Source organism: Arachis ipaensis, chromosome B5 (genome assembly GCF_059453495.1).
Source record: "Arachis ipaensis isolate K30076 ecotype BB chromosome B5, ASM5945349v1, whole genome shotgun sequence".
Classification (NCBI taxonomy): Eukaryota; Viridiplantae; Streptophyta; class Magnoliopsida; order Fabales; family Fabaceae; genus Arachis; species Arachis ipaensis.
In genome coordinates, this window is record NC_142440.1 from 20,199,989 (window position 1) to 20,222,243 (window position 22,255).

Sequence of the window (22,255 nt, forward strand, 5' to 3'; positions counted from 1 at the left end):
AATATGTACAAAATATTATTTAAATAAGATAATAAGTGCAAATAAAACAATTTATATAATAAGTTAAATTAAGCTATCTGGATTGGTCTAGTAATAAATAATTTGAATAGTATGCATGAAATTATAGATTTAATTTTACTATATTTATGTAACAAAAAACTCTCATTATAACAAAAGTATAAAATTAATCATATCATAAAAATGTTATATTGTACACATTACTGTATGATTAGAATTGGACTAAGATAATTTTGAAAATTAGATTTAAAATTTGATTCAATATATGCTATCTTTTAGAAATAAAATCTAAACAAATTAATGTTGTTGAGATTTTGCTCTCTTGTTAGTTTGGATTGGAATTTTAATTTAATTTAAACACACAGATTGCACTGTAGGTATGAATTTAAAGGTGAAGATTGAAGGAGCATGCATGCAACTCATCATTTTATGTTCACCCTAGAGATTCACTTTCGTATCGATTTATTTATTTATTTATAATTAAAAGTATTAATTGTAGAAAATTGAGGTGAAGGAAGACATAAAAAGTGTTGCGGAAGAAGAAGGAGGACTTCCATGAGAGAGGAGAGCGAGTGCAACAACAAATTACGGCTCAGTCCCGATCTTCACGCAAAGCTACGATTTTGGCTTCATAGATCTCCAAAATTCATCTTCAAGCATTCCCAATCGGTACAGCGAATTTTGTCATCGTCTTTTTCTCTTCGTGGGTCCTTCTAATCGAAGAGGAAATTTTATCTATGTTGATCTGTGAAATCTTCGCTTTGTTGGCCTAATTGTGATTCCTGAAGCTGGAAAGGGTTCGGTATTAGTGAGAGGGTATTGAGGCTTTGGTCTTTTCGTTCCCCTAACTCCAAAGTTTTGTTTTTTAGTATGTGACAAGTAATGGGGTCTGAAACTACTGCAGCTTCTTCTTCTGAGCACTCCGACATGTCCATCTCAGGCAAGTCTTCTGATTTGTTTCTAAGCCTGTTAGTCTCTCATGGAGCTATCCATGATCTGTTTTATTGAGAACTTTGTTATTTTTTTTTCTTTTTTTATTTTTGGGGTAACTGGTTTATCTTTAATTATCTAATCTAATATATCATATTAAATATTTGATCGTTTTTTTTTTTTGGTTTAGAATAGATATTTGATAGATTTAGTTGTTCTCTTTCGGCGTAGATTTTTGTTGGGGGATTTTGCTTTGGAGTCTCGGGCATTGGGTTTTGGATCTGTGGTGGTGTTTTCTTTGTAGTTTAGGTCCTGATGATGTCCTGGTGATGATTGATGATGTAATGTATGGTGGAAGAGGATTTTTAATGTTATTATCATAAATATTATTGCTGCTGTTGTTGTTCAACAGTTCTTAGAAAGCATCGACTTTTTGGAGTCTCAGTTTCTCTCGGATGGGCTGGGAGACACGTTTTATCTTTTTAAGGGGGCTGCTGGGGAAAGCAAGCTGATACCATACCAAAAATAGTGTTTGAGAACATGATAATTTGATTTAATTGATGAACTACCTAAAACCAAAAATGTTTTATGTTTAGCTTGATGGATGGGAGATTCTATTTGGAGTGGTGGCAAAGGAATGGAGTTACATTGTTCTATCTATGTGATGGAAAACCTTGTTCATTTTCTTTCACATGTGATGGTGACTGGTTTTAGGCAGGCTTAGCGTAAATCAATAGTTTAATATGCTTTTGAAGGGTTAGATTCCTGGATAGGGGTTTTGAAACTATATATTTCACTTGTAACAGTTTCTTTTTGGTTGAATTCCTCAATTAGAGCTATGAAATTGTTATTCAAGTTTATTTCAAAAACTGTTGACTTTGGATAGGTGGGGAAGGAAGAGGATCCATACCCCATAGAAGCTGAAAACAGATATAATGTCATGCACATAGAGCATAAAGGTTTCTAGTTACAATGCTAGTGTTGGACCTTTTTCTACAGTACTGACGTGTTTTTATGTGATTACGTTTTGAAATCCTTTTTAAAATAAATTTAATCTTTTCTTTAAGGATTACTTGTAATTCAAAACAATATGCATGCTATTCTGTCTTAATCATTAGGAAAACCCAGCAGGTTTTAATCCTAAGTTTTTTACATATTCCATATGCTGATTGGAAATTCTTTATTCTTCAGGACTTCACGATAAGCACCGTCTAGAGCTAGAAAATTTGACACTAACCTCACAACCTTTCAAAACACTGAAACTCTTCATATTGGCTGTTATTCAATACATGAAGAAAACAACATTATATTTGTTGGCAAAAGGTGGGTGGCTCATGCTATTCAGTGTTGCGGTAGGGACTCTTAGCATATTGCTGATGGCCTTGGATGGTCCTCACGGGAAGGTATATCCATTCCTTGTAATTCATGCTTGAAAGTTTTAGATCAAACATTTTTTTATGGGAAATAGTTTATTTCTTTGTCTTTTGGGCTACTATATGCAATATACCCTTGATAACATTCAGCTCTCTCAAGTATTCACAGTGTGGAGACTTATTTCAACCTTAGTGTTACCAGTGATATAGTGGAATTTCATTGATCTGTGAACTCTCTCTCTCTCTCTCGCACACATACACACATTCTCTTTATATAAATACTTGTTTTTTTGCAGCATCGTGAGGAGGTTCTTGAATATTTCCGCTTTGGACTGTGGTGGATTGCCCTTGGGGTTGCATCTTCAATTGGCCTAGGTAAGAAAAAATAGGCATGTACCAATATAACCCAGAAAAGGATTACGAACAGTCTGTAACTGAGGGATACTAAGTCAATTAGTGTTTAGGCAGCTTTTGTGATTTGAACTTAAATTAAAAAAGATGCTTGCAATATGTAGTTTATATATTTCTGAACATCCTGATCATTCAACTTGTAGTCCATGGCTCTGTGTATTTTCCTGCACTTTTTTTATTATTTTAAATTTTTCTATTAAACTGTTCTCTTGCCATTATTTTCTTCAGGCTCTGGTTTGCACACATTTGTTCTATATTTGGGTCCACACATAGCACTGTTTACAATTAAAGCAACTCAATGTGGCAGAGTGGATTTGAAAAGTGCTCCATATGATACCATACAATTAAAAAGAGGTCCTTCTTGGCTTGATAAAGACTGTTCTGAATTTGGGCCACCATTGTTCCAGTCAGTGTATGGTTCAAGGGTTCCACTTAGCAGGATTTTGACTCAAGTTCAGTTGGAGGCCATTCTATGGGGTCTCGGAACTGCTATAGGGGAGCTTCCACCTTACTTTATCTCCAGGGCAGGTACATTGTGTCCTTTTTTGTCACTTTGCCATTTTCAATGCACTTGTATTTGTGCAATCCAAATATCCAACAAGACACAAATTTCCTTAAAATCAATTTTTGAGATAACAAATCCAACTATATATATATATATAGTTAGAAAAAAAACTTATTGTTAATCCATACTTATACTTCATGTAATTATCTTTAGTTTGCATAAACTTTCATTTTAAAGCAAATACTTTGAATCACAGTCTTTAGTTTGTCCATAAATTTCTAAACTCTGTCTTCTGATTTTAATAAGTAGTTTAGTTTGCAATACTTCATTGCCTCTCTTCATGTATATATATAGCACGCTTGTCTGGGAGTAGAGTGGATGCAATGGAAGAGTTGGATAACGAAGATAAAGGAATCCTGAATCAAGCCAAACGCTGGTTTCTTTCGCATGCTCAACATTTGAATTTCGTTACCATTCTTGTGCTTGCATCGGTTAGTATGGACTACATGTTTCATGTCCAACAATATTTTCTTCTCCATTAAATAGTATCAAGAGATTATTTTTTTCAAGGAGTATTTGGATTTATATTACTTGAATGTTTTTTATATGGTCATTCTAGTGTACCTATGCTAGGTGCCTATGGTATTTCAAAAAATGTTGCTAAAATTAAAGTAATGCTTTTTGATTATTTAGCAACGCTTTTTAATGAGTGTTGCTAAAAAAAGTGATATCAAAATGTTAAAAAAAAGTGACTTTAATTTTAACAACACTTGTATAGCTGCCGTAGCCACCATAATCATAGACATACTAGAATCCACCTTTTTATATTAGAGGCCTTGTTCTTCATTGTTAATTTCGCTGTTAGGCCTGATTTCACTACACAAGACCTTATTCTTGCCTAAGATTAAAATTTTGAAGCAATTTTTGGTGTAGTTGCTATCACTATTCTCAATGTAAAACATGGCTTTAAAAAATAGAAACTTATACCTCTTTTGCTTATCTAAAATGGCATTTATTTATGTACTTCATCACCATGCAAACAGCTATTAACTGAATTTATACTTCAGGTGCCAAATCCTCTATTTGACCTTGCTGGCATCATGTGTGGACAATTTGGCATTCCGTTTTGGGAATTTTTTCTTGCGACCATGATTGGAAAGGCAATTATTAAAACTCACATACAGGTTTGTGAGAATCTTAGACTTATCTCAACTTCCTAATTTTGCCCTTTTTTTTAAGCCTTTTGTTTTGCATTGTGAGGACTCTACTCCATATTTAGACTTGTAGCTTGGTCACTGCATTAGAGTGGTCATTCAACATTTTGTACATCAAGGTTTACGACCCTGCATATAGCAAAGTTGTAAATTAGAGTGAGGAAGAGTATCTATTGTTATTTAAAAACAAGAAATCAAATCAAGCTGTTGCCTTAGGGACAAGCTTTTTTATTTTTCTAATTCACCTTGTATGATATATTCTTTTTTTGCAGACAATATTTATCATCTCAGTTTGCAATAATCAACTTCTTGACTGGATAGAGAATGAATTTATATGGGTTCTCAGTCATATACCCGGTTTTGCTTCAGTCCTGCCTAGCGTGGTGGCTAATCTCCATGCAATGAAAGATAAGTATCTGAAAGCACCCCAGCCAGTTTCCCCAAAAATTCAGGTACTGCAATGTTTCATGTTTATGAATGATTCTATACTGAATTGAATGCTGAATTTCTCAAATATTGAACAGCAGCCTAAAAAATCTGGTTGATTTTTAGTTATGTATATAAATTTTTTATTGTATTTTTATCTTTATTCAGTTTGCTGAAAATTTTCATATATGATCTTCAGGGGAAAAAGTGGGATTTGTCTTTTACATCAATCTGGAACACAGTGGTGTGGCTCATGCTCATGAACTTCTTTGTCAAGATTGTGAATGCAACAGCACAGAGGTATCTGAAGAAACAACAAGACAGAGAGCTCGCTGCATTAACGGAAAAGTCAGTCTCAACAGATTCAGATGCACAATGAAATGATGTTGTTCTGCTTGTGTTGACTCTTTTTAGTTGGTTCCTCTTGCAAGCAGAAAATTCGAATATGAATTACAGCTGTTCCTGAATGCCCCATCAAAGTTACTGCAGCAGAGCCCTATTAATCTGTTAGAAAGTTCTATAGGAAGGAATATACAATGAAGTTAGGAAAAAGTAGTTGCAGGTTGCAACATTTATTGTTTCAAGTTTCAACAATGTGACATTTGGGGGAAAGCATTGGTTGGATATTTAGACTTAAACACTACATTAGATACTGCTTGGAATGAATTATGGGAATCCTATTATTCTTTGGAAATGAATGGCAAGACAAATTATTTGTTCCCTTTATATCTGACTCATTGAAAAATGGTTTATTCTGTCTCTATGCAACACTAACCACTACAGTAATTTACACTTCACAAAGTTACAGCTTACATTTCTTGTCATTTGTCTTCTGAAGAGGGAGTTCTTTTGTTGAATTGAACCTTAACGATTGCATTTTCTTTTTGTACACACTTTTATTTACGAGGGCGGCCCGGAAACCCAACCCAACCCGGAAATAACCCGCACCCAAACCTAGAATTCAAACAGTACTCTCTCATCTCTCTCCCTCCCAGAGCAGCGAACCCGCTGGGATTTCATTTTGTACACTTTTTTTTATAGTTGTAAGAACCGGACCGGTGATCGAATCGGTCAGGTTATTGGTTTACTGGTTTATTGGTTCAACCGATAAATCGCTAGTTGAACTGGTAAAACCGGTTTCACATGAATAAAAAATATAAAATAGTAAAAAATTTAGTAAAGTGATAATTAGGTTCTTGAAATTTTTTACTTCGGATTAATTAGTCCTTGAAAAAAATAAAGTATCAATTTGGTCCTTCACGACAGTAAACCATGGATACGTTATGTCCTCTGTCAATTTATTATGTGAAATTTAATAGTGATGCTTATATATCTCTACTAATTAATCCTAAGTCAAAATCTTCGAAGACATACTGCTTAACTTAATATTTTAAAAAATTTAAAATAAATATATTAACTAACATTTTAATAATAGTATAAATCCTAAAGAATTATATATTAGAAAAAAGGTGAGTATAAAACTAAAATTAAATTAAATAAATATAAAACAATTCAATTATATATATATATTAACAAGCACATAAAGTATAAAAGTGATAAAACAGCTTGGTGGCATACCTTGTTGAGTGCAACAAGAGAGACATGAGTTCGAGTCCTATAGCATGAATTTTTGAATATTGAAATCAATATTCAACTGCTGGAGCACCGAAGATCTGCGAGGGAAAGGCTGGGAGCACCATAGGACTGGCCGGTTCGCGCATTTGTATCGTACCGGCCGGTTTTAGCCGGTTTCTGACGAATCGTCCGGTTCTTGCCGGTTTAAAAGTGACAAAACAGCTTGGTGGCATACCTTGTTGAGTGCAACAAGAGAGACATGAGTTCGAGTCATGAATTTTTGAATATTGAAATCAATATTCAACTGCTGGAGCACCGAAGATCTGCGAGGGAAAGGAGCATAGGAGTAATGTTCGAGCCTACCATGAGGCGCTGGACGGCTGGAGCACCGTAGACCTGTGAAATGTTGGGAGCACCATAGGACCGGCCGGTTCGCGCATTTGTATCGAACCGGCCGGTTTTAGCCGGTTTCTAACGAATCGTCCGGTTCTTGCCGGTTTAAAAGTGACAAAACAGCTTGGTGGCATACCTTGTTGAATGCAACAAGAGAGACATGAGTTCGAGTCATGAATTTTTGAATATTGAAATCAATATTCAATTGCTGGAGCACCGAAGATCTGCGAGGGAAAGGAGCATAGGAGTAATGTTCGAGCCTACCATGAGGCGCTGGACGGCTGGAGCACCGTAGACCTGTGAAATGCTGGGAGCACCATAGGACCGGCCGGTTCGCGCATTTGTATCGAACCGGCCGGTTTTAGCCGGTTTCTGACGAATCGTCCGGTTCTTGTCAGTTTAATTGCGTGTTCGGTCCAAACTATAAATCGAATACCGGTCGAACCGGCCGGTCCAGTCCGGTTCTTACAACTATGCTTTTTTTTGTTACCCACGGTATTGAAGCTCTATTAACGGTTTGCCACGGGCCAATGAGTTGCTGTATGCACAACGTAGGATTTAAAATCCGACACTTGCTTAAGCGAATTAGTGAGTTAACCACTAGACCAACCTAACTTGGGTTTTTGTACACACTTCATGTATTGGCATTAGGCCATGTTTTTGGTGCCAAGATTTTTTGTTTGTTTTTAATGTTTTTGCAAATCGAACGGGCCAAAGGCCAAGATTAATCAAGATTTTGGTTGAACCCAAATTAAACATTTGAGTTGCAAGAAACTTTGTACTTATATAAGGGTCCATAAGAGCTGAGAGTGTTATAAAGCTCATCTTCTCCTGACCAAGAAAAAAAAAAAGCTCATCTTCTCTGGAGCAACATAGTCTTGGGTTGCTGGTTTTTGCTGGGTCGGGTTTCCCGAGGTCTATGACAAAAAAACCATTTTCTCTTCAAAAATATATACCGTACATCTTATATACCCCACCAAAAAAAAAAAAAAACTTATAAACCCTTTTGTTTTTCCTTTTTTTTTTTTTTATTATTAATGTAGGAACCTAGAACTAATATTGACAAAGAAATTTCTTGTGATTGATCCAAGATTCGCATATACACGACTACACCTAACCCCAACCCTATTCATTATCTATTGTTAGACACACCATCTCAATTAGTTACTTCTAATTATGATTTATTAAGGGAGGGAAGGGTACATGTTTACTACATTCAATCAAGTTTGAAAAAATAAGTGTTGTTGCTTACATATTTACATTACATCACGTCAAGAAAAAGAGAATGGATAGTGACATAATAAAGACTTGCGTGATGGTCAGCTAAAAAGTGAACATAGGTTAATATATCTTATTGCAATCCGCAGTAGTGATTGTATAAATTTGAAGCTTATCCGAATCTACTCAAGATTTTTAGATGGAGCAAGAATAATATGTGGATGAAGAAGGATTAGCATGAGAGTGAAAGCAAGTACGATCGCCACTACTTTTTATTATTAGGGTACAAATTACATACATTAATGAAAGCATAGGGAAGATGGTGGCCAAAGTAAACTTTATGAGGTGGATCCAAGGATTCACACATTTATAATCCGTGTTCTCTGTTTGATCACTTTAATTTTCATGCTTGTTCAGAGAAAAATCCTCGTTTTCTCGTGAACGCTACAATTAATGCATGTGTTGACCACCTTGCATTTGCATTAGAATTGTCATTATTGTATCCTTATCCGATGTAGCACAAGTGAATCTGTAAGTCCTCTTGGAAATTCAAGAAATTAGCACTACCATTGTTTTGGACAACAGGACAAGGAATTATAAATGGTCAATTTTGAGGACTCCAACTCGGACAACACTTCTGGTTACACCCATTTTGTTTAGTTTGTTTCTTGAATTTTCGCCATAGTAGTTAATTATAGTGGCATCCACGTCGTTAATTGCTAGGATTATTGATGACGTAAATTATGATGGTATCATCATCGATCGTATCTGGTAAGTAATTAACTCAAAACTCAAAAGGTCAAACTACGTACCCCTGCCGCCTGTGGTGTGAAACCCCATCATACAGTTCACACTTCCTCTGTTTTCAAATTTCAATTAAGAACGACAAAATAATGTTTAATATATCTGGATAATGTTTATATATTTGGTGCTTTATTATCTTTCTGAATTATTATATATTTCCCACTTCATGAGAAGGGCTAGTAGCTATAGTTATCAATTTTAACAAAAAACAATCGGACAATTGAAAAAGAGACGTAATATACGAATGAAAGCCACACAATATGGATATAATAATAGAAAACAGAAGATATCAAGATAATGTGTGAGTGCTTCTAGATGGATTATACCCATTTTATTTTCATGTGACAGATGTCAATTTACCACCACATGTGAAACTCGAAGCAATAACAATTCTTTTCACTTTCATGGGGGCAATCTGCCACGTGATATCGTAATATCAGCCATTTTTCGTTGCTCCCTTTTCCGCTAACTTCTTCCAACTTTTTTGCTCGTATAATTAGCGTCATATCGTTAGTTAATTTTTAAGTAGAAATTCAAGATGATGATTGAGAGGTGTTAATTTTTAGCATTATATTTATCAAATTATTTAATAATTTTTAATTATTAACTTTACATAAAATTAATTATATTTAAATTTTTACATAATTTTTAATGTAAGTTTAATTCTTAAAAATAGTAGTGCTTTTTTCTAATGCCACTTTTTCATCTCTTTTTTATGACTTGATGCTGACAATAATAGAGCTAAACACAAATAATTTCTGAAATTGAAATGGTGTATTAAAATTATTTTTGTGATTTTAATTATACTAATTATATTTTAAAATTAATAAAAATGTATTGCGTTAATCTTTGATCTCTTTTGTTAACAAATTGTTGATATAATTTTTTTTGTTACGAAAGATAGGAGACTCGAACCCGCAATCTCTTAATTGAGTATGGAAAGACTATGTCATTTGAGCTATAACTCATTGGCAATTGTTGATATAATTTGATGATATAGATTATTAGTAACATTATTTTATGGTTTGCTCACGTGTAATAATATAATATTGGCTGATAAAAAAATAGTCTGAACTTATCTTATTTATCATTAATTAATTATCGCAATAATTAATGAATACTAAATAAGACATGTGGTTGTTTTTGACTGATTTTCTTTAGTTACTAAACATTTCCGTATAATATTATAAGGAAAAAGTTTGGTAACCAAAATTTTTCAGCCATAATCAGCCAAAACTGTTCATATTTTACTTCATTTATATCACTTAATAACAGTTTTATTTTTTACTTCACTCTCTTATCATTCTACTTATTACCGTTCATTATACTTATCACCGTTCTTATCAAATCTGCTAATTAATGATATTAATTAGAAAATTATATCCCTTTTTATTAGGCACTATTGTAATCAATACTTAATATTTATTTTTATAATTTGATTTTTATATATAAAAATACGATAAAGATTAATAATAATTATATTTAAGATTAATATTATTCAATTTTAAACTATATTTTATTATGTAGTTCAAATTATTTTACATATATACTAATAAATCATGATTCAAAATATTTTAATATTTTATTTTTGAAGAAATTATACATTTAAATCAACGTATAATTTTTTAAATCATCGTCTTTGATAATTTAAAAATTTATTTCATGTTTTTCAAAGTGAAAATGATTTATTTTAATTCACATATATTTCTAAATTTTACTATAATTAGATTTGAAAAAAAATGTCAAATACCTAAATTAATTTATTTAATTGACAAATTTATTCATAACATCCACAAGTTCATACACATAACATCCATAATTAAATAAGATACACATAACATCCAAAATTTTATATTAATAACATCCATAATTTCATACTCATAACATTCATAATTTCATACATATAATATTTATAATTAACAAATTTTTACAATTAATATTACCAAATTTTAAATTATGTGTCTTGTTATATATTTCAAATTATCTTACATGTACACCAAAGAGTCATAATTTTAATATTTTTTATTTACTATTCATATGTATACTTATTTATTGATTTTAATACGACGAGTTAATAATTATTTTTTAAATTTTATTTTTTAATTTTAATTTTTTTATTTTATAATAGTCTATATGTAAAATATGAGTTGTATACCAGAAGTTGTTAAATTCTCTAATTTAACATCCATATTTTTATACGTATAATATTTATAATTTTATATATATAATATCCATAATCAATAAATTGGTGCTAATTTATTATTATTTATTATTTTATTTTGCAGGTCATGAACTAACAATTTTAGATAATTTTAATTTTCAATAAATAAAAATTGATCAAATTTAAAATATTTTATTTTTTATAAAATGTGTTGAGGTGGTTTGAGTTTTTTTTTTTTTAATTAAAAATATAAGAATTTGAAATTTTTATTTGGAAGAAAAAATTTATACAATTATAAATGCATGTAATAATAATGAAGGAGAAATTTTCGCAATCTGATCCACATTAAATTTGGAATTAACTTTTAGTATAATTAAATAAGGAAAAATAATTAATGATAGAAAAAAATTAATTGCATCAATTAAATTAGGAGAGTGATTCACACTCTCTTATAAACACAAATATTATTAGTCATATACCTTTATTTATTATCTATAATATTTTGGTTACGTAGCATGATAGATCGATTAGTGACACGTAACATGTTAGTGTAAACGGATATGTCATGTGTCATGATACTATTTAATCATGTGTCAGTTTGAACTACGTGTTACAATATTATTTATTCATATTACATCTACTATCTCATCATTATAAATGCATTCAATTGGTTTCGAATTTTGTATTAAAGAACTCATCTTAACTTTTGAAATTAGATGTGGTGCATCAAATTAATCATTTTATTAATTTTTTCTCTTTTTTTTATCAATTTAAAATTCTCAATATCTTTGAGTGCACTAATTTTAATATATTTTTTTATATATTTTTAAACAGAAATACTTTTAATAAATATTTTTAAAATTTTAATTTTAATTATATAATTTTTTCATAATAATTTAACACTAATAACTACGTCACATGAGATAACTTTCTATGCAATTAGAAAAGAAACCATATACTCGCTTTAGAGAAAATCATAAATTTTTGAGTGGGATATCGTAACGTCCAGCCATAACATATTTAAACAACTGATTATCATCTTTTTTCCACAAAATTTGCTTTTGGTGCTTCAATATTATTTAGAATAATCACTCCACCCACGTTTTCATTGATTAATAATTTAATTGTATGAAGAAAATTAAAACATTTTTAATCCTTGGGCCACATCCTACAAATTAAAGGGCCACATCCTACAAATTAAACAAGTCACCAAAAAAAAAAAAAACAATTTTCTCTGCACTATTTGCGGCAACGTCTTTTAAAACCTGGGACAAGATAAGATGTTGCTGCTTTGCCGGTATTATAAAATATTGGAAGCTCATTAATAATCTGTGTATGTGATTTATGATACAAATAAATAATAAATTACTCCCTATTCAATGAACAGATATTTATTATTATTTAATAATATTAATAATGTGTACACATTACCAGATGTAGTATAGTAGTTGATCGAATGGTGGTGATTGCATGTTATGGTATGGTGCTCAATTTTTGAAAATAAAGTCCTTCAAATTAACTAAAGTAGCTTGACGTTATTGAAAATAATTAAGAAGCATGGCTTGTTGTTGTACTAAGGACACGGCGAAATGAAATGGTGTGGTGGATATTCGTTTTTCACAAGAGCACAAAATGAAGCCACAGGTTTGGCATATGCTATGAATTTTATTTTTGATGATTTGATGGGTGACAAGGAACACAGATTCGAGCATGCATAGTTAGTTGCATACCCAAAAACAAGAAAAGTCCACTTGGACCACGCCGACTCAACATATAGTAGTGGGTCAAATTTAAATTGATTTGCAGCTTTTTTGCTAATTTACATGAACTTTGGAACAACATGGCTAATTTAATTTGTACTCTTCTACCTTTGTCCTTTTTATCTTGTTCTTGTTTACACCATATTGGCCAAATTAAAAGTGTCTTCACTTTTCTTTAGGTCAATATGCGATACTTCTTCTTGAATGTAGTACCAAATAATCGGTTAATTGGAAGCTGCAACATCTCCCTCTTTCTCTTGCTTTTGTTTCCTAATTGCCCATCCTAATTCATCAAACCACCAACTCTCTCTCTCTGATAAGAAGCATTTTAATTTTGTTACAATTCATTTTACAGCCATATATAATAATGTTCAATTGGACAAGTTAAAGGTTACAACTACAATCTACATACAACGATTTTTTCGGCATAGTATATATTATCATCAAGAAAATAAAATTCTAGTCGAGCGCTATTTTTGACTTATACATTTTTCCACATATTTTTTCTTTCTGGTTTGACCATCATGTGTTTTTTCCACTAAACAATAATAAATGTTGTTTTTGAATTTTGATAACCTCTCTCTTCAATAGTTTATTTTTTTAAGGAATACTTTACTGTACAAATTGAAATGGTATAGAGAAAATATAATTTTTTTATAGTTATTTTTTATTATTTTATTATTATTCAAAATATAAGTTTTATTTTTATTAATTTTTCTTTCATTTTATTAAAAAAAATCTGTAAACTTATATCTTTATCATATAATTTACTTTTTTTAATCAATAAAATAAAAGAGAAGGAGAATTTAACACCATTTTAAATTCAAATGAGATGAGCAAAACGAAACCATTAAATTATGAATTCAATATTTCATATTTCGTTTGTTACTAAATAATTGTCTATTATTAAACCGCAATACCCTGTAAGTCTGTATGTAAGTCTTTATACACAGTCGTAGTTGTTTCAGGAGTGACGTGTATACCCGAATTTTCTATTCATCCCGAAGATAAATATCCATAATAATAATATTACGAATTACTCGTTGACTTTAACGCGTATATATATATATATATATATATATATATATATATATATATATATATATATATATATACTAGTGTTAAACCCGTACAATGCACAGACTTATATTTATATTTGACATGTTAAATTAAAAATAATATTTTATAATTATAAATTTTTTGTGTTTAGTATAACACGATTATTGTCATTATATAATAAATGTACTAAATATGCTATTTTATCTTTATTCAAAGTAAAAAGCAAATAGAAGATTTTGAAGTCTATAATATTCTTGAATCATAAGGAGGAAGACATAAAAAAAAATAAGAACATATATAACTGTAATAATAGCATGTCAATTTTACACTAAATTTTATATCAAAAGGCTAATAAAAATTTATTGACAACCTAGTATCTTACTAACTTCATTAAAAAAGCAATTAGCATATGATGTTGTGCTCCTTGTTACACATTTCATCTCAAATCTGAAAACAGAGTCATAGATAAATTAGTTATATTTACAGTAAATATTTATACAAAAGTGTAAATCATAACAGGCTATTAAAATGAAAATAATATTATTCTTATCTAAATATTATTAAAAACTTCTTTGAACACGACATTTGTTGTTGATGACTTTGGATTGCCGTCTTCGTCTAGAATTAAAACCCTGAGGCCACTGCGACTCTTAACTCTTGACAAAGTAACATAAAGTTGTCCATGAGTGAACACTGATTTTGGCAAGTAAGGTCCTACATGTGATAATAATTGACCCTGATTCCTGTTAATGGTTATTGCAAAGCATACTGTTAATGAAAATGGTCTCCATTAGAACTTAAATGGCAATTCTGAATCTGAAGGGATCAAGTTCATTCTTGGAATGTACACTTTATCTCCAATATTTCTACCGGTTACTACCGTCACTCCAATTACGTTGCTGCCAAATTCGTTAACTATTCATCTTGTCCCGTTGCATAAACTTGAAGTCTGGTCTATGTTTCGTAATAGCATTACAGTGACTCCTGGCTTCAAAGTCAACTTGTGATTGGATAGTCCTGAACATTTAATGTCACTTAGGAACTCTGGTGTGAACCACTCTTATTTGTATATCTTTATTCTCATCAGCTTGACATGTTGTGTCAGAACTCAAATATTCTTTTTTCATCCCTGAAAAGATTGTCAAGGCAAAATCATTTACCTTCTTGACACTCTCAAGCGTGGGTGTAAGAATTGCCCTACTCTGAAAATACCTATAAGCTGTAATCTGACATGTTTTGTAACAAATTTGGATATGCAAAGTCTACCAAATGAGAGAGAGGGTCATCAGTAGTTGTAATCAATAGATCATCTGAAATTTCAATTTCTGATTCATCACTAACAACAGAACCAATATTTCCATTTCCAACATCAAGTATCCAATTAGCAAATCTCTTCATTTCACCCTCATCTTGATCTAAAGAAGACATTAGAAGCCTCATGTTCGTATGCAGTTTCAGAACCTTACAAAACGACCACAGATGGGATGAGTTAATAGATTATGTCAATATATCGTGTCTACTCCCTTTCAGAATCACCGGAAGTATCTGTCTGAAATCACCTCCTAGAACAACAACCTTACCACCAAATGTTGATGTATCTTATGTTGATCAGTAACTGACATAAGATTTTTGAGAGTCGGATCAAGTGCTTCAAAAAACATTTTATTGAGTACTGGAGCTTCATCCCAAATTATTAAGCTACTTTGGATGAGCAGCTCAGCCTTCAAACTGCCATGCTTGATGTTGCAAGTAGATTCATCCGTGATTGTAATGGTTATTGAAAATCTAGAATGAGCCATTCTGCCACCAGGTAGGAGTAAAGACGCAATTTCACTGGATGCGACATTTAAAACAATCTTTCCTCTAGACTGAATAGCAGAAGAAAGTCCATTTCAAATAAATGTCTTACCACACCCACCATGCTCATAAACGAAGTAAAAACCACCAGAGTCTGTAATAACAGCATTGAGTATCTCATCGAATACTAACCTTTACTCATGAGTCATCTTTTGTTCCGTATATAAGTTTGTATGAGTCAAATCATTTGTGTCATATACTAACTCCTCCTCTATTAGTTTATTCTGAAAAAGGCGAACATCAGACATCTCAGGATATGGCATTGATTGATAGTCTCTTAAAGATTTCGCATTGCTATTGAGTATCTTCTCAATCTCAATAAGAAAGAGGTTTTTCAATTCGTCATTAGTCATGTTTAGTCCTAGCAAAAGCACATGGTGGTTTTATGAAATATTTAATAAGTAATTCCAAAATAAAACTATTAATATTATTAATAAAAATAAAAATAATAAAAAAATACAATCTTGATATATAAAAAAAAAGACATAGTAAAATACCTTGAGTTTTTATAGCTTTTTAATTTAAATCTAAAAATCGAAATGGTTAAGAAGTCACTTAATTAGAAATTAGTATTAAAATTTTAAATTTTAAATTTTTAAATAGAATTTCCTAATTAGCTAATACAAATTTTAAATTTTTAAATAAAATTTTCTAATTAAACGTTCGTTGTTCATTAGGAATATAGGAATTTGTTAATTTAAAAATAATTTTTATTAGTTTCGTCATAAATTGTATCAATCCTATTATTTGTCGATAAAAATAAATAAAATTAAATATAATCTAAAAATTAATAACCTTATAAATTATGTAAATTTTAAAAAATATTTAAAAAAGAGAAAAAATGAAAGTACTTCTATTGTGTAGAAACAATCTAAAAGATAACAAATTTTTAAATAGAGTTTCCTAATTAGTTAGTACAAATTTTAAATTTTTAAATAAATTTTCTTAAATTAATTCAAGTTTACCGAAACAACATTTGAAACAGAATTAAATATAAAAGAATGTCAAATTAAAATTTTCTTTTAAATAGTATAAATTTCCTCACATTTTAATAAGACTGGTAATTCTATTTACTTTAATATAATCTTCTGTAATTAGCATAGTAACTTATAAATTATATAAAATTTTAAAAAATATTCTCAAACCCAATTGCTTACTTAAAAATTCAAAAAAAAAAGTATATTTGAATTAAATTCAAAATTTTAAACATAATACTTTAATTAAAAATTATAATTAGATTTTCTTAAAATAAGTACGCATTAAAAATTAATAACTAACTTAATTATATCAACAATAATTCATATGAAAAATTTATAACTTTATGACCTTAAATACTAAATTAGAAATTAACAAAATATCAACAGTGTGAATCGAATTAAAAATAAAACCACAAGTAATAATCAAATAACTTCAATTTATATTTAAAAAAATTCTAAATTCCAAACATAAAAATCGAAATGAACCAAAAAAAAAAAAATAACAACTCAAGAAAAGACAATATATATTTTCACCAAAACAAACATATGTTTGGCATTATTCTATTAAATAAATTCTAAAATGGATTCCAAAACATGTGCATCCAAATTCTCAAGTTTTATTCTCAATCTTGATCTTCTTGCAAGTTGAGGTATCTCCTTACACCTTCGAATCTTTCAACTCCGAGGATAGTTGCTTGGTTGGTGTAATAGCATTTTTCAACACTTCGGATTCATCATTTTCCGCAATTTCATTAGAGAATTCAAGCAACAAATTCTGTATAAAATACTACGTTAAATTAAAGACTTCTTTTTCACCTTTGATTTTATCTCAATAATATTTTTTGAATAAAATAAAGATCTAACTTTGAGAAAACAAACAAACAAAAAATTTATTTTTGAACAAATACCTTAGCACCTTCTACTTTCTCCCCTTCAATGATTGAGGATACCTTTGAAGTTGGAAGTAAACCACCGATGTAGTCAACATCCTAAAATTATAATTAGTTATTAATTATTATTTATAAATTAGATACTACTAATGATTAGACTTTAAATTAAAAAAAATAAATATAGACTTATTCAATATATAATCCATCGTGATTAGACTTTAAATTAAAAAAATAAATACATAACCTGGAGTTATGGATAAAAGGAGACCGCCACAACTTAAACATTTGAAAATTTTTATTAAAGCATATGTGAGCCTGTTGCATTCACATTGGCCGTATCACCAGTCTGGAGTATCTATAATATGACTTATAGTAGCCAAGACAACACAAAAAACATTCTGAAAAAAAAAAACTTAATGATTTAAATTTCCTAAATTTGGTGAGTTCCGTATTTAATTCTTTTAACTGATCAATGGTTTTGCCTTGATAAATTTTTAATAATGCAGCCTCATTTAGAATTCCACCGATATTACCCTTAGATTCTTCAAATCTTACAAAGCTAGACAAATAAAGCAAAAAAAAACTACGTTAGATAACACACATAATATTAAACTAAAGAATTAAAAAAATATACACCCATAAATTAAATGACATTTGCTTCTTCAAGATTGAAGAATATTTTTGTGCCATACATGAAATTCCGTAAAATAATTTTTTTTGAAAATTTTAATTTAATACAAATGAGTAAAAACTCACATATAAAAATTCACATAATTATGGATAAATATTACTGTTATATAACTTCACTCTAACAAATTGTAAGACGACAACATTTCCATCTTTATTGTCTGATCCCAAAAAAACATTTAATTTATGTGCATAATTGTCAAAAAGTACACACTCTATTATTTTCTATATCAAATAGAATGTTTAATGTTAAATATATTTTTTATAATAAAATAAACAAAAAATAATTACAACTAAAAAAATAATTACCAATAAAATAATATCAAATTATATATATATTTTATATTTAAAATTTAAAAATTAATAATAAAATTAAAACTTCAAACACAATTTAAAAAAATTAATAATTAGTTAATTAATTATTTCAAACTCATAAAAAACTAATTACAGAAAGAATGCTTTCTATTAAAATTATTTTTAAAAAAATTAAATACTTTTTTCAAAATCAATCCGAACTGATTTTTCAAAAAATTTAAATACTGTTAATAAAAAAACATTGCTTTTTTTTTTGGTGACTAAAAAAAAAATTATGGGTGTATATTTATGAAGATATGAAGGTTTGCTCTTAGTAAGTTAGTAGAACTAATCTATTTCAGTAGTGTTACAATAAAAAAAAATTAAAAAACCAAATATTTAAAAATAAAAAAATAAATCAATATTGCTGTATGTACAAATATTTTTAAAAATTAAGTCTTAATTTAAATTTAGTAATCACTGTAAATTAGGCACTCCTTTGTATATTTTTTCTTTTTTTTTTTAACTTTTTTTTATCAAAAACATGGTATTTTATTGCATTGAAAAAAAATATATATAAATCAATACATATAAATAAGAATTTTTTTTAAAAGTAAATAATGAATAGTAAACTAAGAGGAAGTTTTCAGAAACTTGAAGTAAGGAAAATAGAATTAAAAAGAAATGAGAAGCAAAAACAGAAGACGTATGCTGTTTTTTTCTTTAACTTGTTCCATTGAGACGAACTCTCTGAAACCTTTTGAATTTTTTTGTTGCTTGAGAAGTTTGAGACATAATTTTTTCAATGCATATTCTCCTTTTTTTCAAAAATAAAGGCATTTTTAACTAGCTATGATTGCCACAATAGGTAAGCCATTTTTGACCACTTTTCTTTAAAATTCGGTTGTTCTTCAACATACCCACAGCTTGTTTCTACTAGGGGTGGCAAAGCGGGTCGGTCCGTTCCAACTCGTCCCGCCCCGCCTAGGTCCGTCCTATAAACGGGGCGGATCGGTTCGCCCCGCCAACTAAAATGGGTTCAAAATATTAGTCCGCCCCACTTTATGGCGGATTAGCGGGTTGGTGGGTTAGCCCGCTTCTTTTTTTTTTTTTTTAAATAAAATTCATTAAAATTAACTAAAAAATAATAATTAAAAAATCAAATACAAATAAAAAATAGTCAAATTATAATATAATTTTTTACTATTTTTTTTTAATTTTTAACTTCAATAAAATTGTTCAAAATAATATTTGTCAATAGAATCATCTTTATTTTAAAAAATAAGTCACATAATTTGAGCATATATACAAAATTGTAAAATAAAATAAATAAAGTTAATAACTAAAAGAAGAATAAAAACAAAAAATGAAAAAAATGTTTAAAAATTCTATAATTATTAATTTTATAATAATAATCACACTTTTATTTAATAAAAAAAAAGAAAAAAAAAATTTCGGCCCGGCGGACCGGCCCGCCCCGCCCCGCCAATTTGGCGGTGCAGGTTTGGCGGGCTCCAAATCCTAGCCCGACCCGTCTTTTTTAGCGGGTTTAGCGGATCGGCCTGACGGGCTCGACCTGTTTTGCCACCCCTAGTTTCTACCAATTCCATGTTACCATTGTTGGATCTCTAAGTATTATACTTGCTAAATCGGAGCTGTTCCATGTGTTCATCACTGCAAAGCAGAACACTGTAGCGTGGAGAGGAATAGAGGACTTTGACAGATCGGACAAGTCTTGTCAATGTGAGGTATTCTTTTATTCAAATTATGCATTATCGGTAACCCATCATGTATTAGCTTCCAAACAAATGTTTTGATCTTTGGTTGACACTAAAGTTTTCAAATACTCTGCCATAAGGTCTTGTCTTAAAGGTGTTCATGGAGGTTATCCACAGAGGATAAAAAAATTGGTATGCCACATTGTATCCAGAGTTGACTGAGTAAGCACCAAAAGTGTGAAGTGTTCATTTAATTAATTCCGGTTCTTGTATGATAGGAATTTGTTGGATTTGCTGAGCTATTTCAGTATTAAAGTTGTGGCTAAGCAATTGGGGGATTCCAGTCTCTATTCTCTATAATGAGTTATCGCACCCAGGTAATATTATCATCATTGCATTCACCATTTGGGATTCTGAATGGAGCCTGGTCTCCAAACCAGGGGTCTTGCTTAATCTTAATTGAACTTTGTGCCGTTATGCTCCATTTTACTTTTTTTTTAGTATTTTTATATCTTCTAAGAGGCTTTGCCAAGCCCATGAGGGTCTGTTACCTGCTCTTGCTTCCAAGAATGATGAGTACCTGAAGTACTTATTTTTATAAATTTTGTAAAAGAGTGTGTGAGTGTTTGTGAGAAGCCGCCAGCCTTGTTTGCCTAGCATGTGAAAGCCTTGAGATCTTTGAAGGTTAATCCTCCATGATTCTTGTCTCGGCTCATGATATCCCAGTTGACCCAGTGCATTCTCTTTTCATTAGTTTTCTGTCCCCACCAAAATTACAATATCATTCTATGTAATTCCTCCAGTAATGAGTCGGGTAATTTAAAGCAGCTTAAATTTTATACTGAAATTGCTCATCCTATTGCCTTTATAAGTATTTTCCTTCCACTAGTGGGTAAGAATGTTCTTTTCCAATGCGCCAATTTCTTTCCTACCTTATCTTTAATAAAAGAAAAGGTTTCTTTCTTAGACCTATTGACTATAGATGGCAGCCTTAAATATTTATCTTGAGTGCCATTATTTTAAACTCCTAATGTATTAGCCAAAACAGTCCGAATTTATTGGGGGAGTTCTTGCTGAAAAATACGGCATATTTGCTTAAATTTATTTTCTGTCCACTCATGTTGCCATATTGTTCTAAGATTCGCAACAAATTGTCACAGTTTAGCTTTGTGGCCTTACAAAAAAGTAATGAATCATTTGCAAAGAGTAGGTGTGAGATGGAGGGGAATCTATTGTTCAATCTAAGTTTTTGCACTACATTATTCTGTTTTTCTTTGTGGAGCAAATAGGACAAGCCTTCTGCACAAATAAGAAATAGGTATGGTGAAAGAGGATCTCCTTGTCGGAGTCCTCTACTTGATTTAAAAAAATCAGTTGGTGATCCATCCAAAATAATAGAATAAGAGATTGAAGAAACACATTCCTTCATCCACCGAATCCACTTTAAATAAAAATCCAATTTTTCAATAATGTACCATAAAAAATTTCACTCCACTCTATCGTAAGCCTTATTCATGTCAACTTTGAATGCCATTTTCTCTCTTAGTTTTAAGGTGGTCAATTAAGATATTATCACTTATTAATCTTTCTTTAATAAAAGCACTCTGATTTTTACTAATAAGTAAATTTATGAAAGGTTGAAAATGATGAACCAAAATTTTTGAAATAATTTTGTAGAAGACATTGCTAAGGCTAATCGGCCTCACTTGATTCATTGATGTAGCATTAGGTATCTTTGAAATTAAGCAAATTTGTGTATGATTAAATCCTTTAAGGATTTTACCTCCCCTAAAAAAAATTTCACTGCTTGAATCACATCAGACTTGATAATTTGCCAGTAAAATTGGTAGAATTTCACGGCAAACCCATCATCCCCCCGGAGCTGCTTCTGGGTTTATAGAGAAAACTGCCCTTTTAATCTCTTCTTCCATAACAAGTTTGATAAGGGACTGATTCATATTTGCCGTCAGTTTTCGTCCTATGCC

The 22,255-nt window shown here is 30.3% G+C and overlaps 2 protein-coding genes across 2 annotated transcripts; one reads left to right on the forward strand and one right to left on the reverse strand.

The window, feature by feature from the left end:
- The first annotated feature begins 515 nt into the window (after positions 1-515).
- Positions 516-5,603, forward strand: KMS1 (SNARE associated Golgi protein family). Its single transcript, XM_016346847.3, has 8 exons — positions 516-958; positions 2,140-2,351; positions 2,618-2,696; positions 2,961-3,260; positions 3,592-3,728; positions 4,305-4,421; positions 4,724-4,903; positions 5,077-5,603. The coding sequence occupies exons 1-8, from the start codon at positions 901-903 to the stop codon at positions 5,254-5,256; spliced, it is 1,263 nt and encodes a 420-aa protein (XP_016202333.1). The 5' UTR covers positions 516-900; the 3' UTR covers positions 5,257-5,603.
- An 8,794-nt stretch (positions 5,604-14,397) lies between these two features.
- On the reverse strand, positions 14,398-16,057 carry LOC107640316 (uncharacterized). The gene is made up of 4 exons (XM_016343848.2): positions 15,944-16,057; positions 15,521-15,715; positions 15,079-15,308; positions 14,398-14,590 (listed from the first exon to the last, which is right to left on the reverse strand). The coding sequence occupies exons 1-4, from the start codon at positions 16,055-16,057 to the stop codon at positions 14,398-14,400; spliced, it is 732 nt and encodes a 243-aa protein (XP_016199334.2).
- Positions 16,058-22,255: the final 6,198 nt, after the last annotated feature.

What these genes read in the sequence shown, in the direction of transcription:
- KMS1 (XM_016346847.3), top strand. Translation starts at nt 901, where the DNA reads ATGGGGTCTGAAACTACTGCAGCTTCTTCTTCTGAGCACTCCGACATG. An exon ending in TTATTAAAACTCACATACAG is followed by an intron (nt 4,422 to 4,723) that starts GTTTGTGAGAAT and finishes CTTTTTTTGCAG; the next exon opens with ACAATATTTATCATCTCAGT. An exon ending in CAGTTTCCCCAAAAATTCAG is followed by an intron (nt 4,904 to 5,076) that starts GTACTGCAATGT and finishes TATGATCTTCAG; the next exon opens with GGGAAAAAGTGGGATTTGTC.
- LOC107640316 (XM_016343848.2), bottom strand. Translation starts at nt 16,057, where the DNA reads ATGACTAATGACGAATTGAAAAACCTCTTTCTTATTGAGATTGAGAAG. An exon ending in CATATCCTGAGATGTCTGAT is followed by an intron (nt 15,716 to 15,943) that starts GTTCGCCTTTTT and finishes TCTGCTATTCAG; the next exon opens with TCTAGAGGAAAGATTGTTTT. An exon ending in TAATTTGGGATGAAGCTCCA is followed by an intron (nt 15,309 to 15,520) that starts GTACTCAATAAA and finishes TCGTTTTGTAAG; the next exon opens with GTTCTGAAACTGCATACGAA.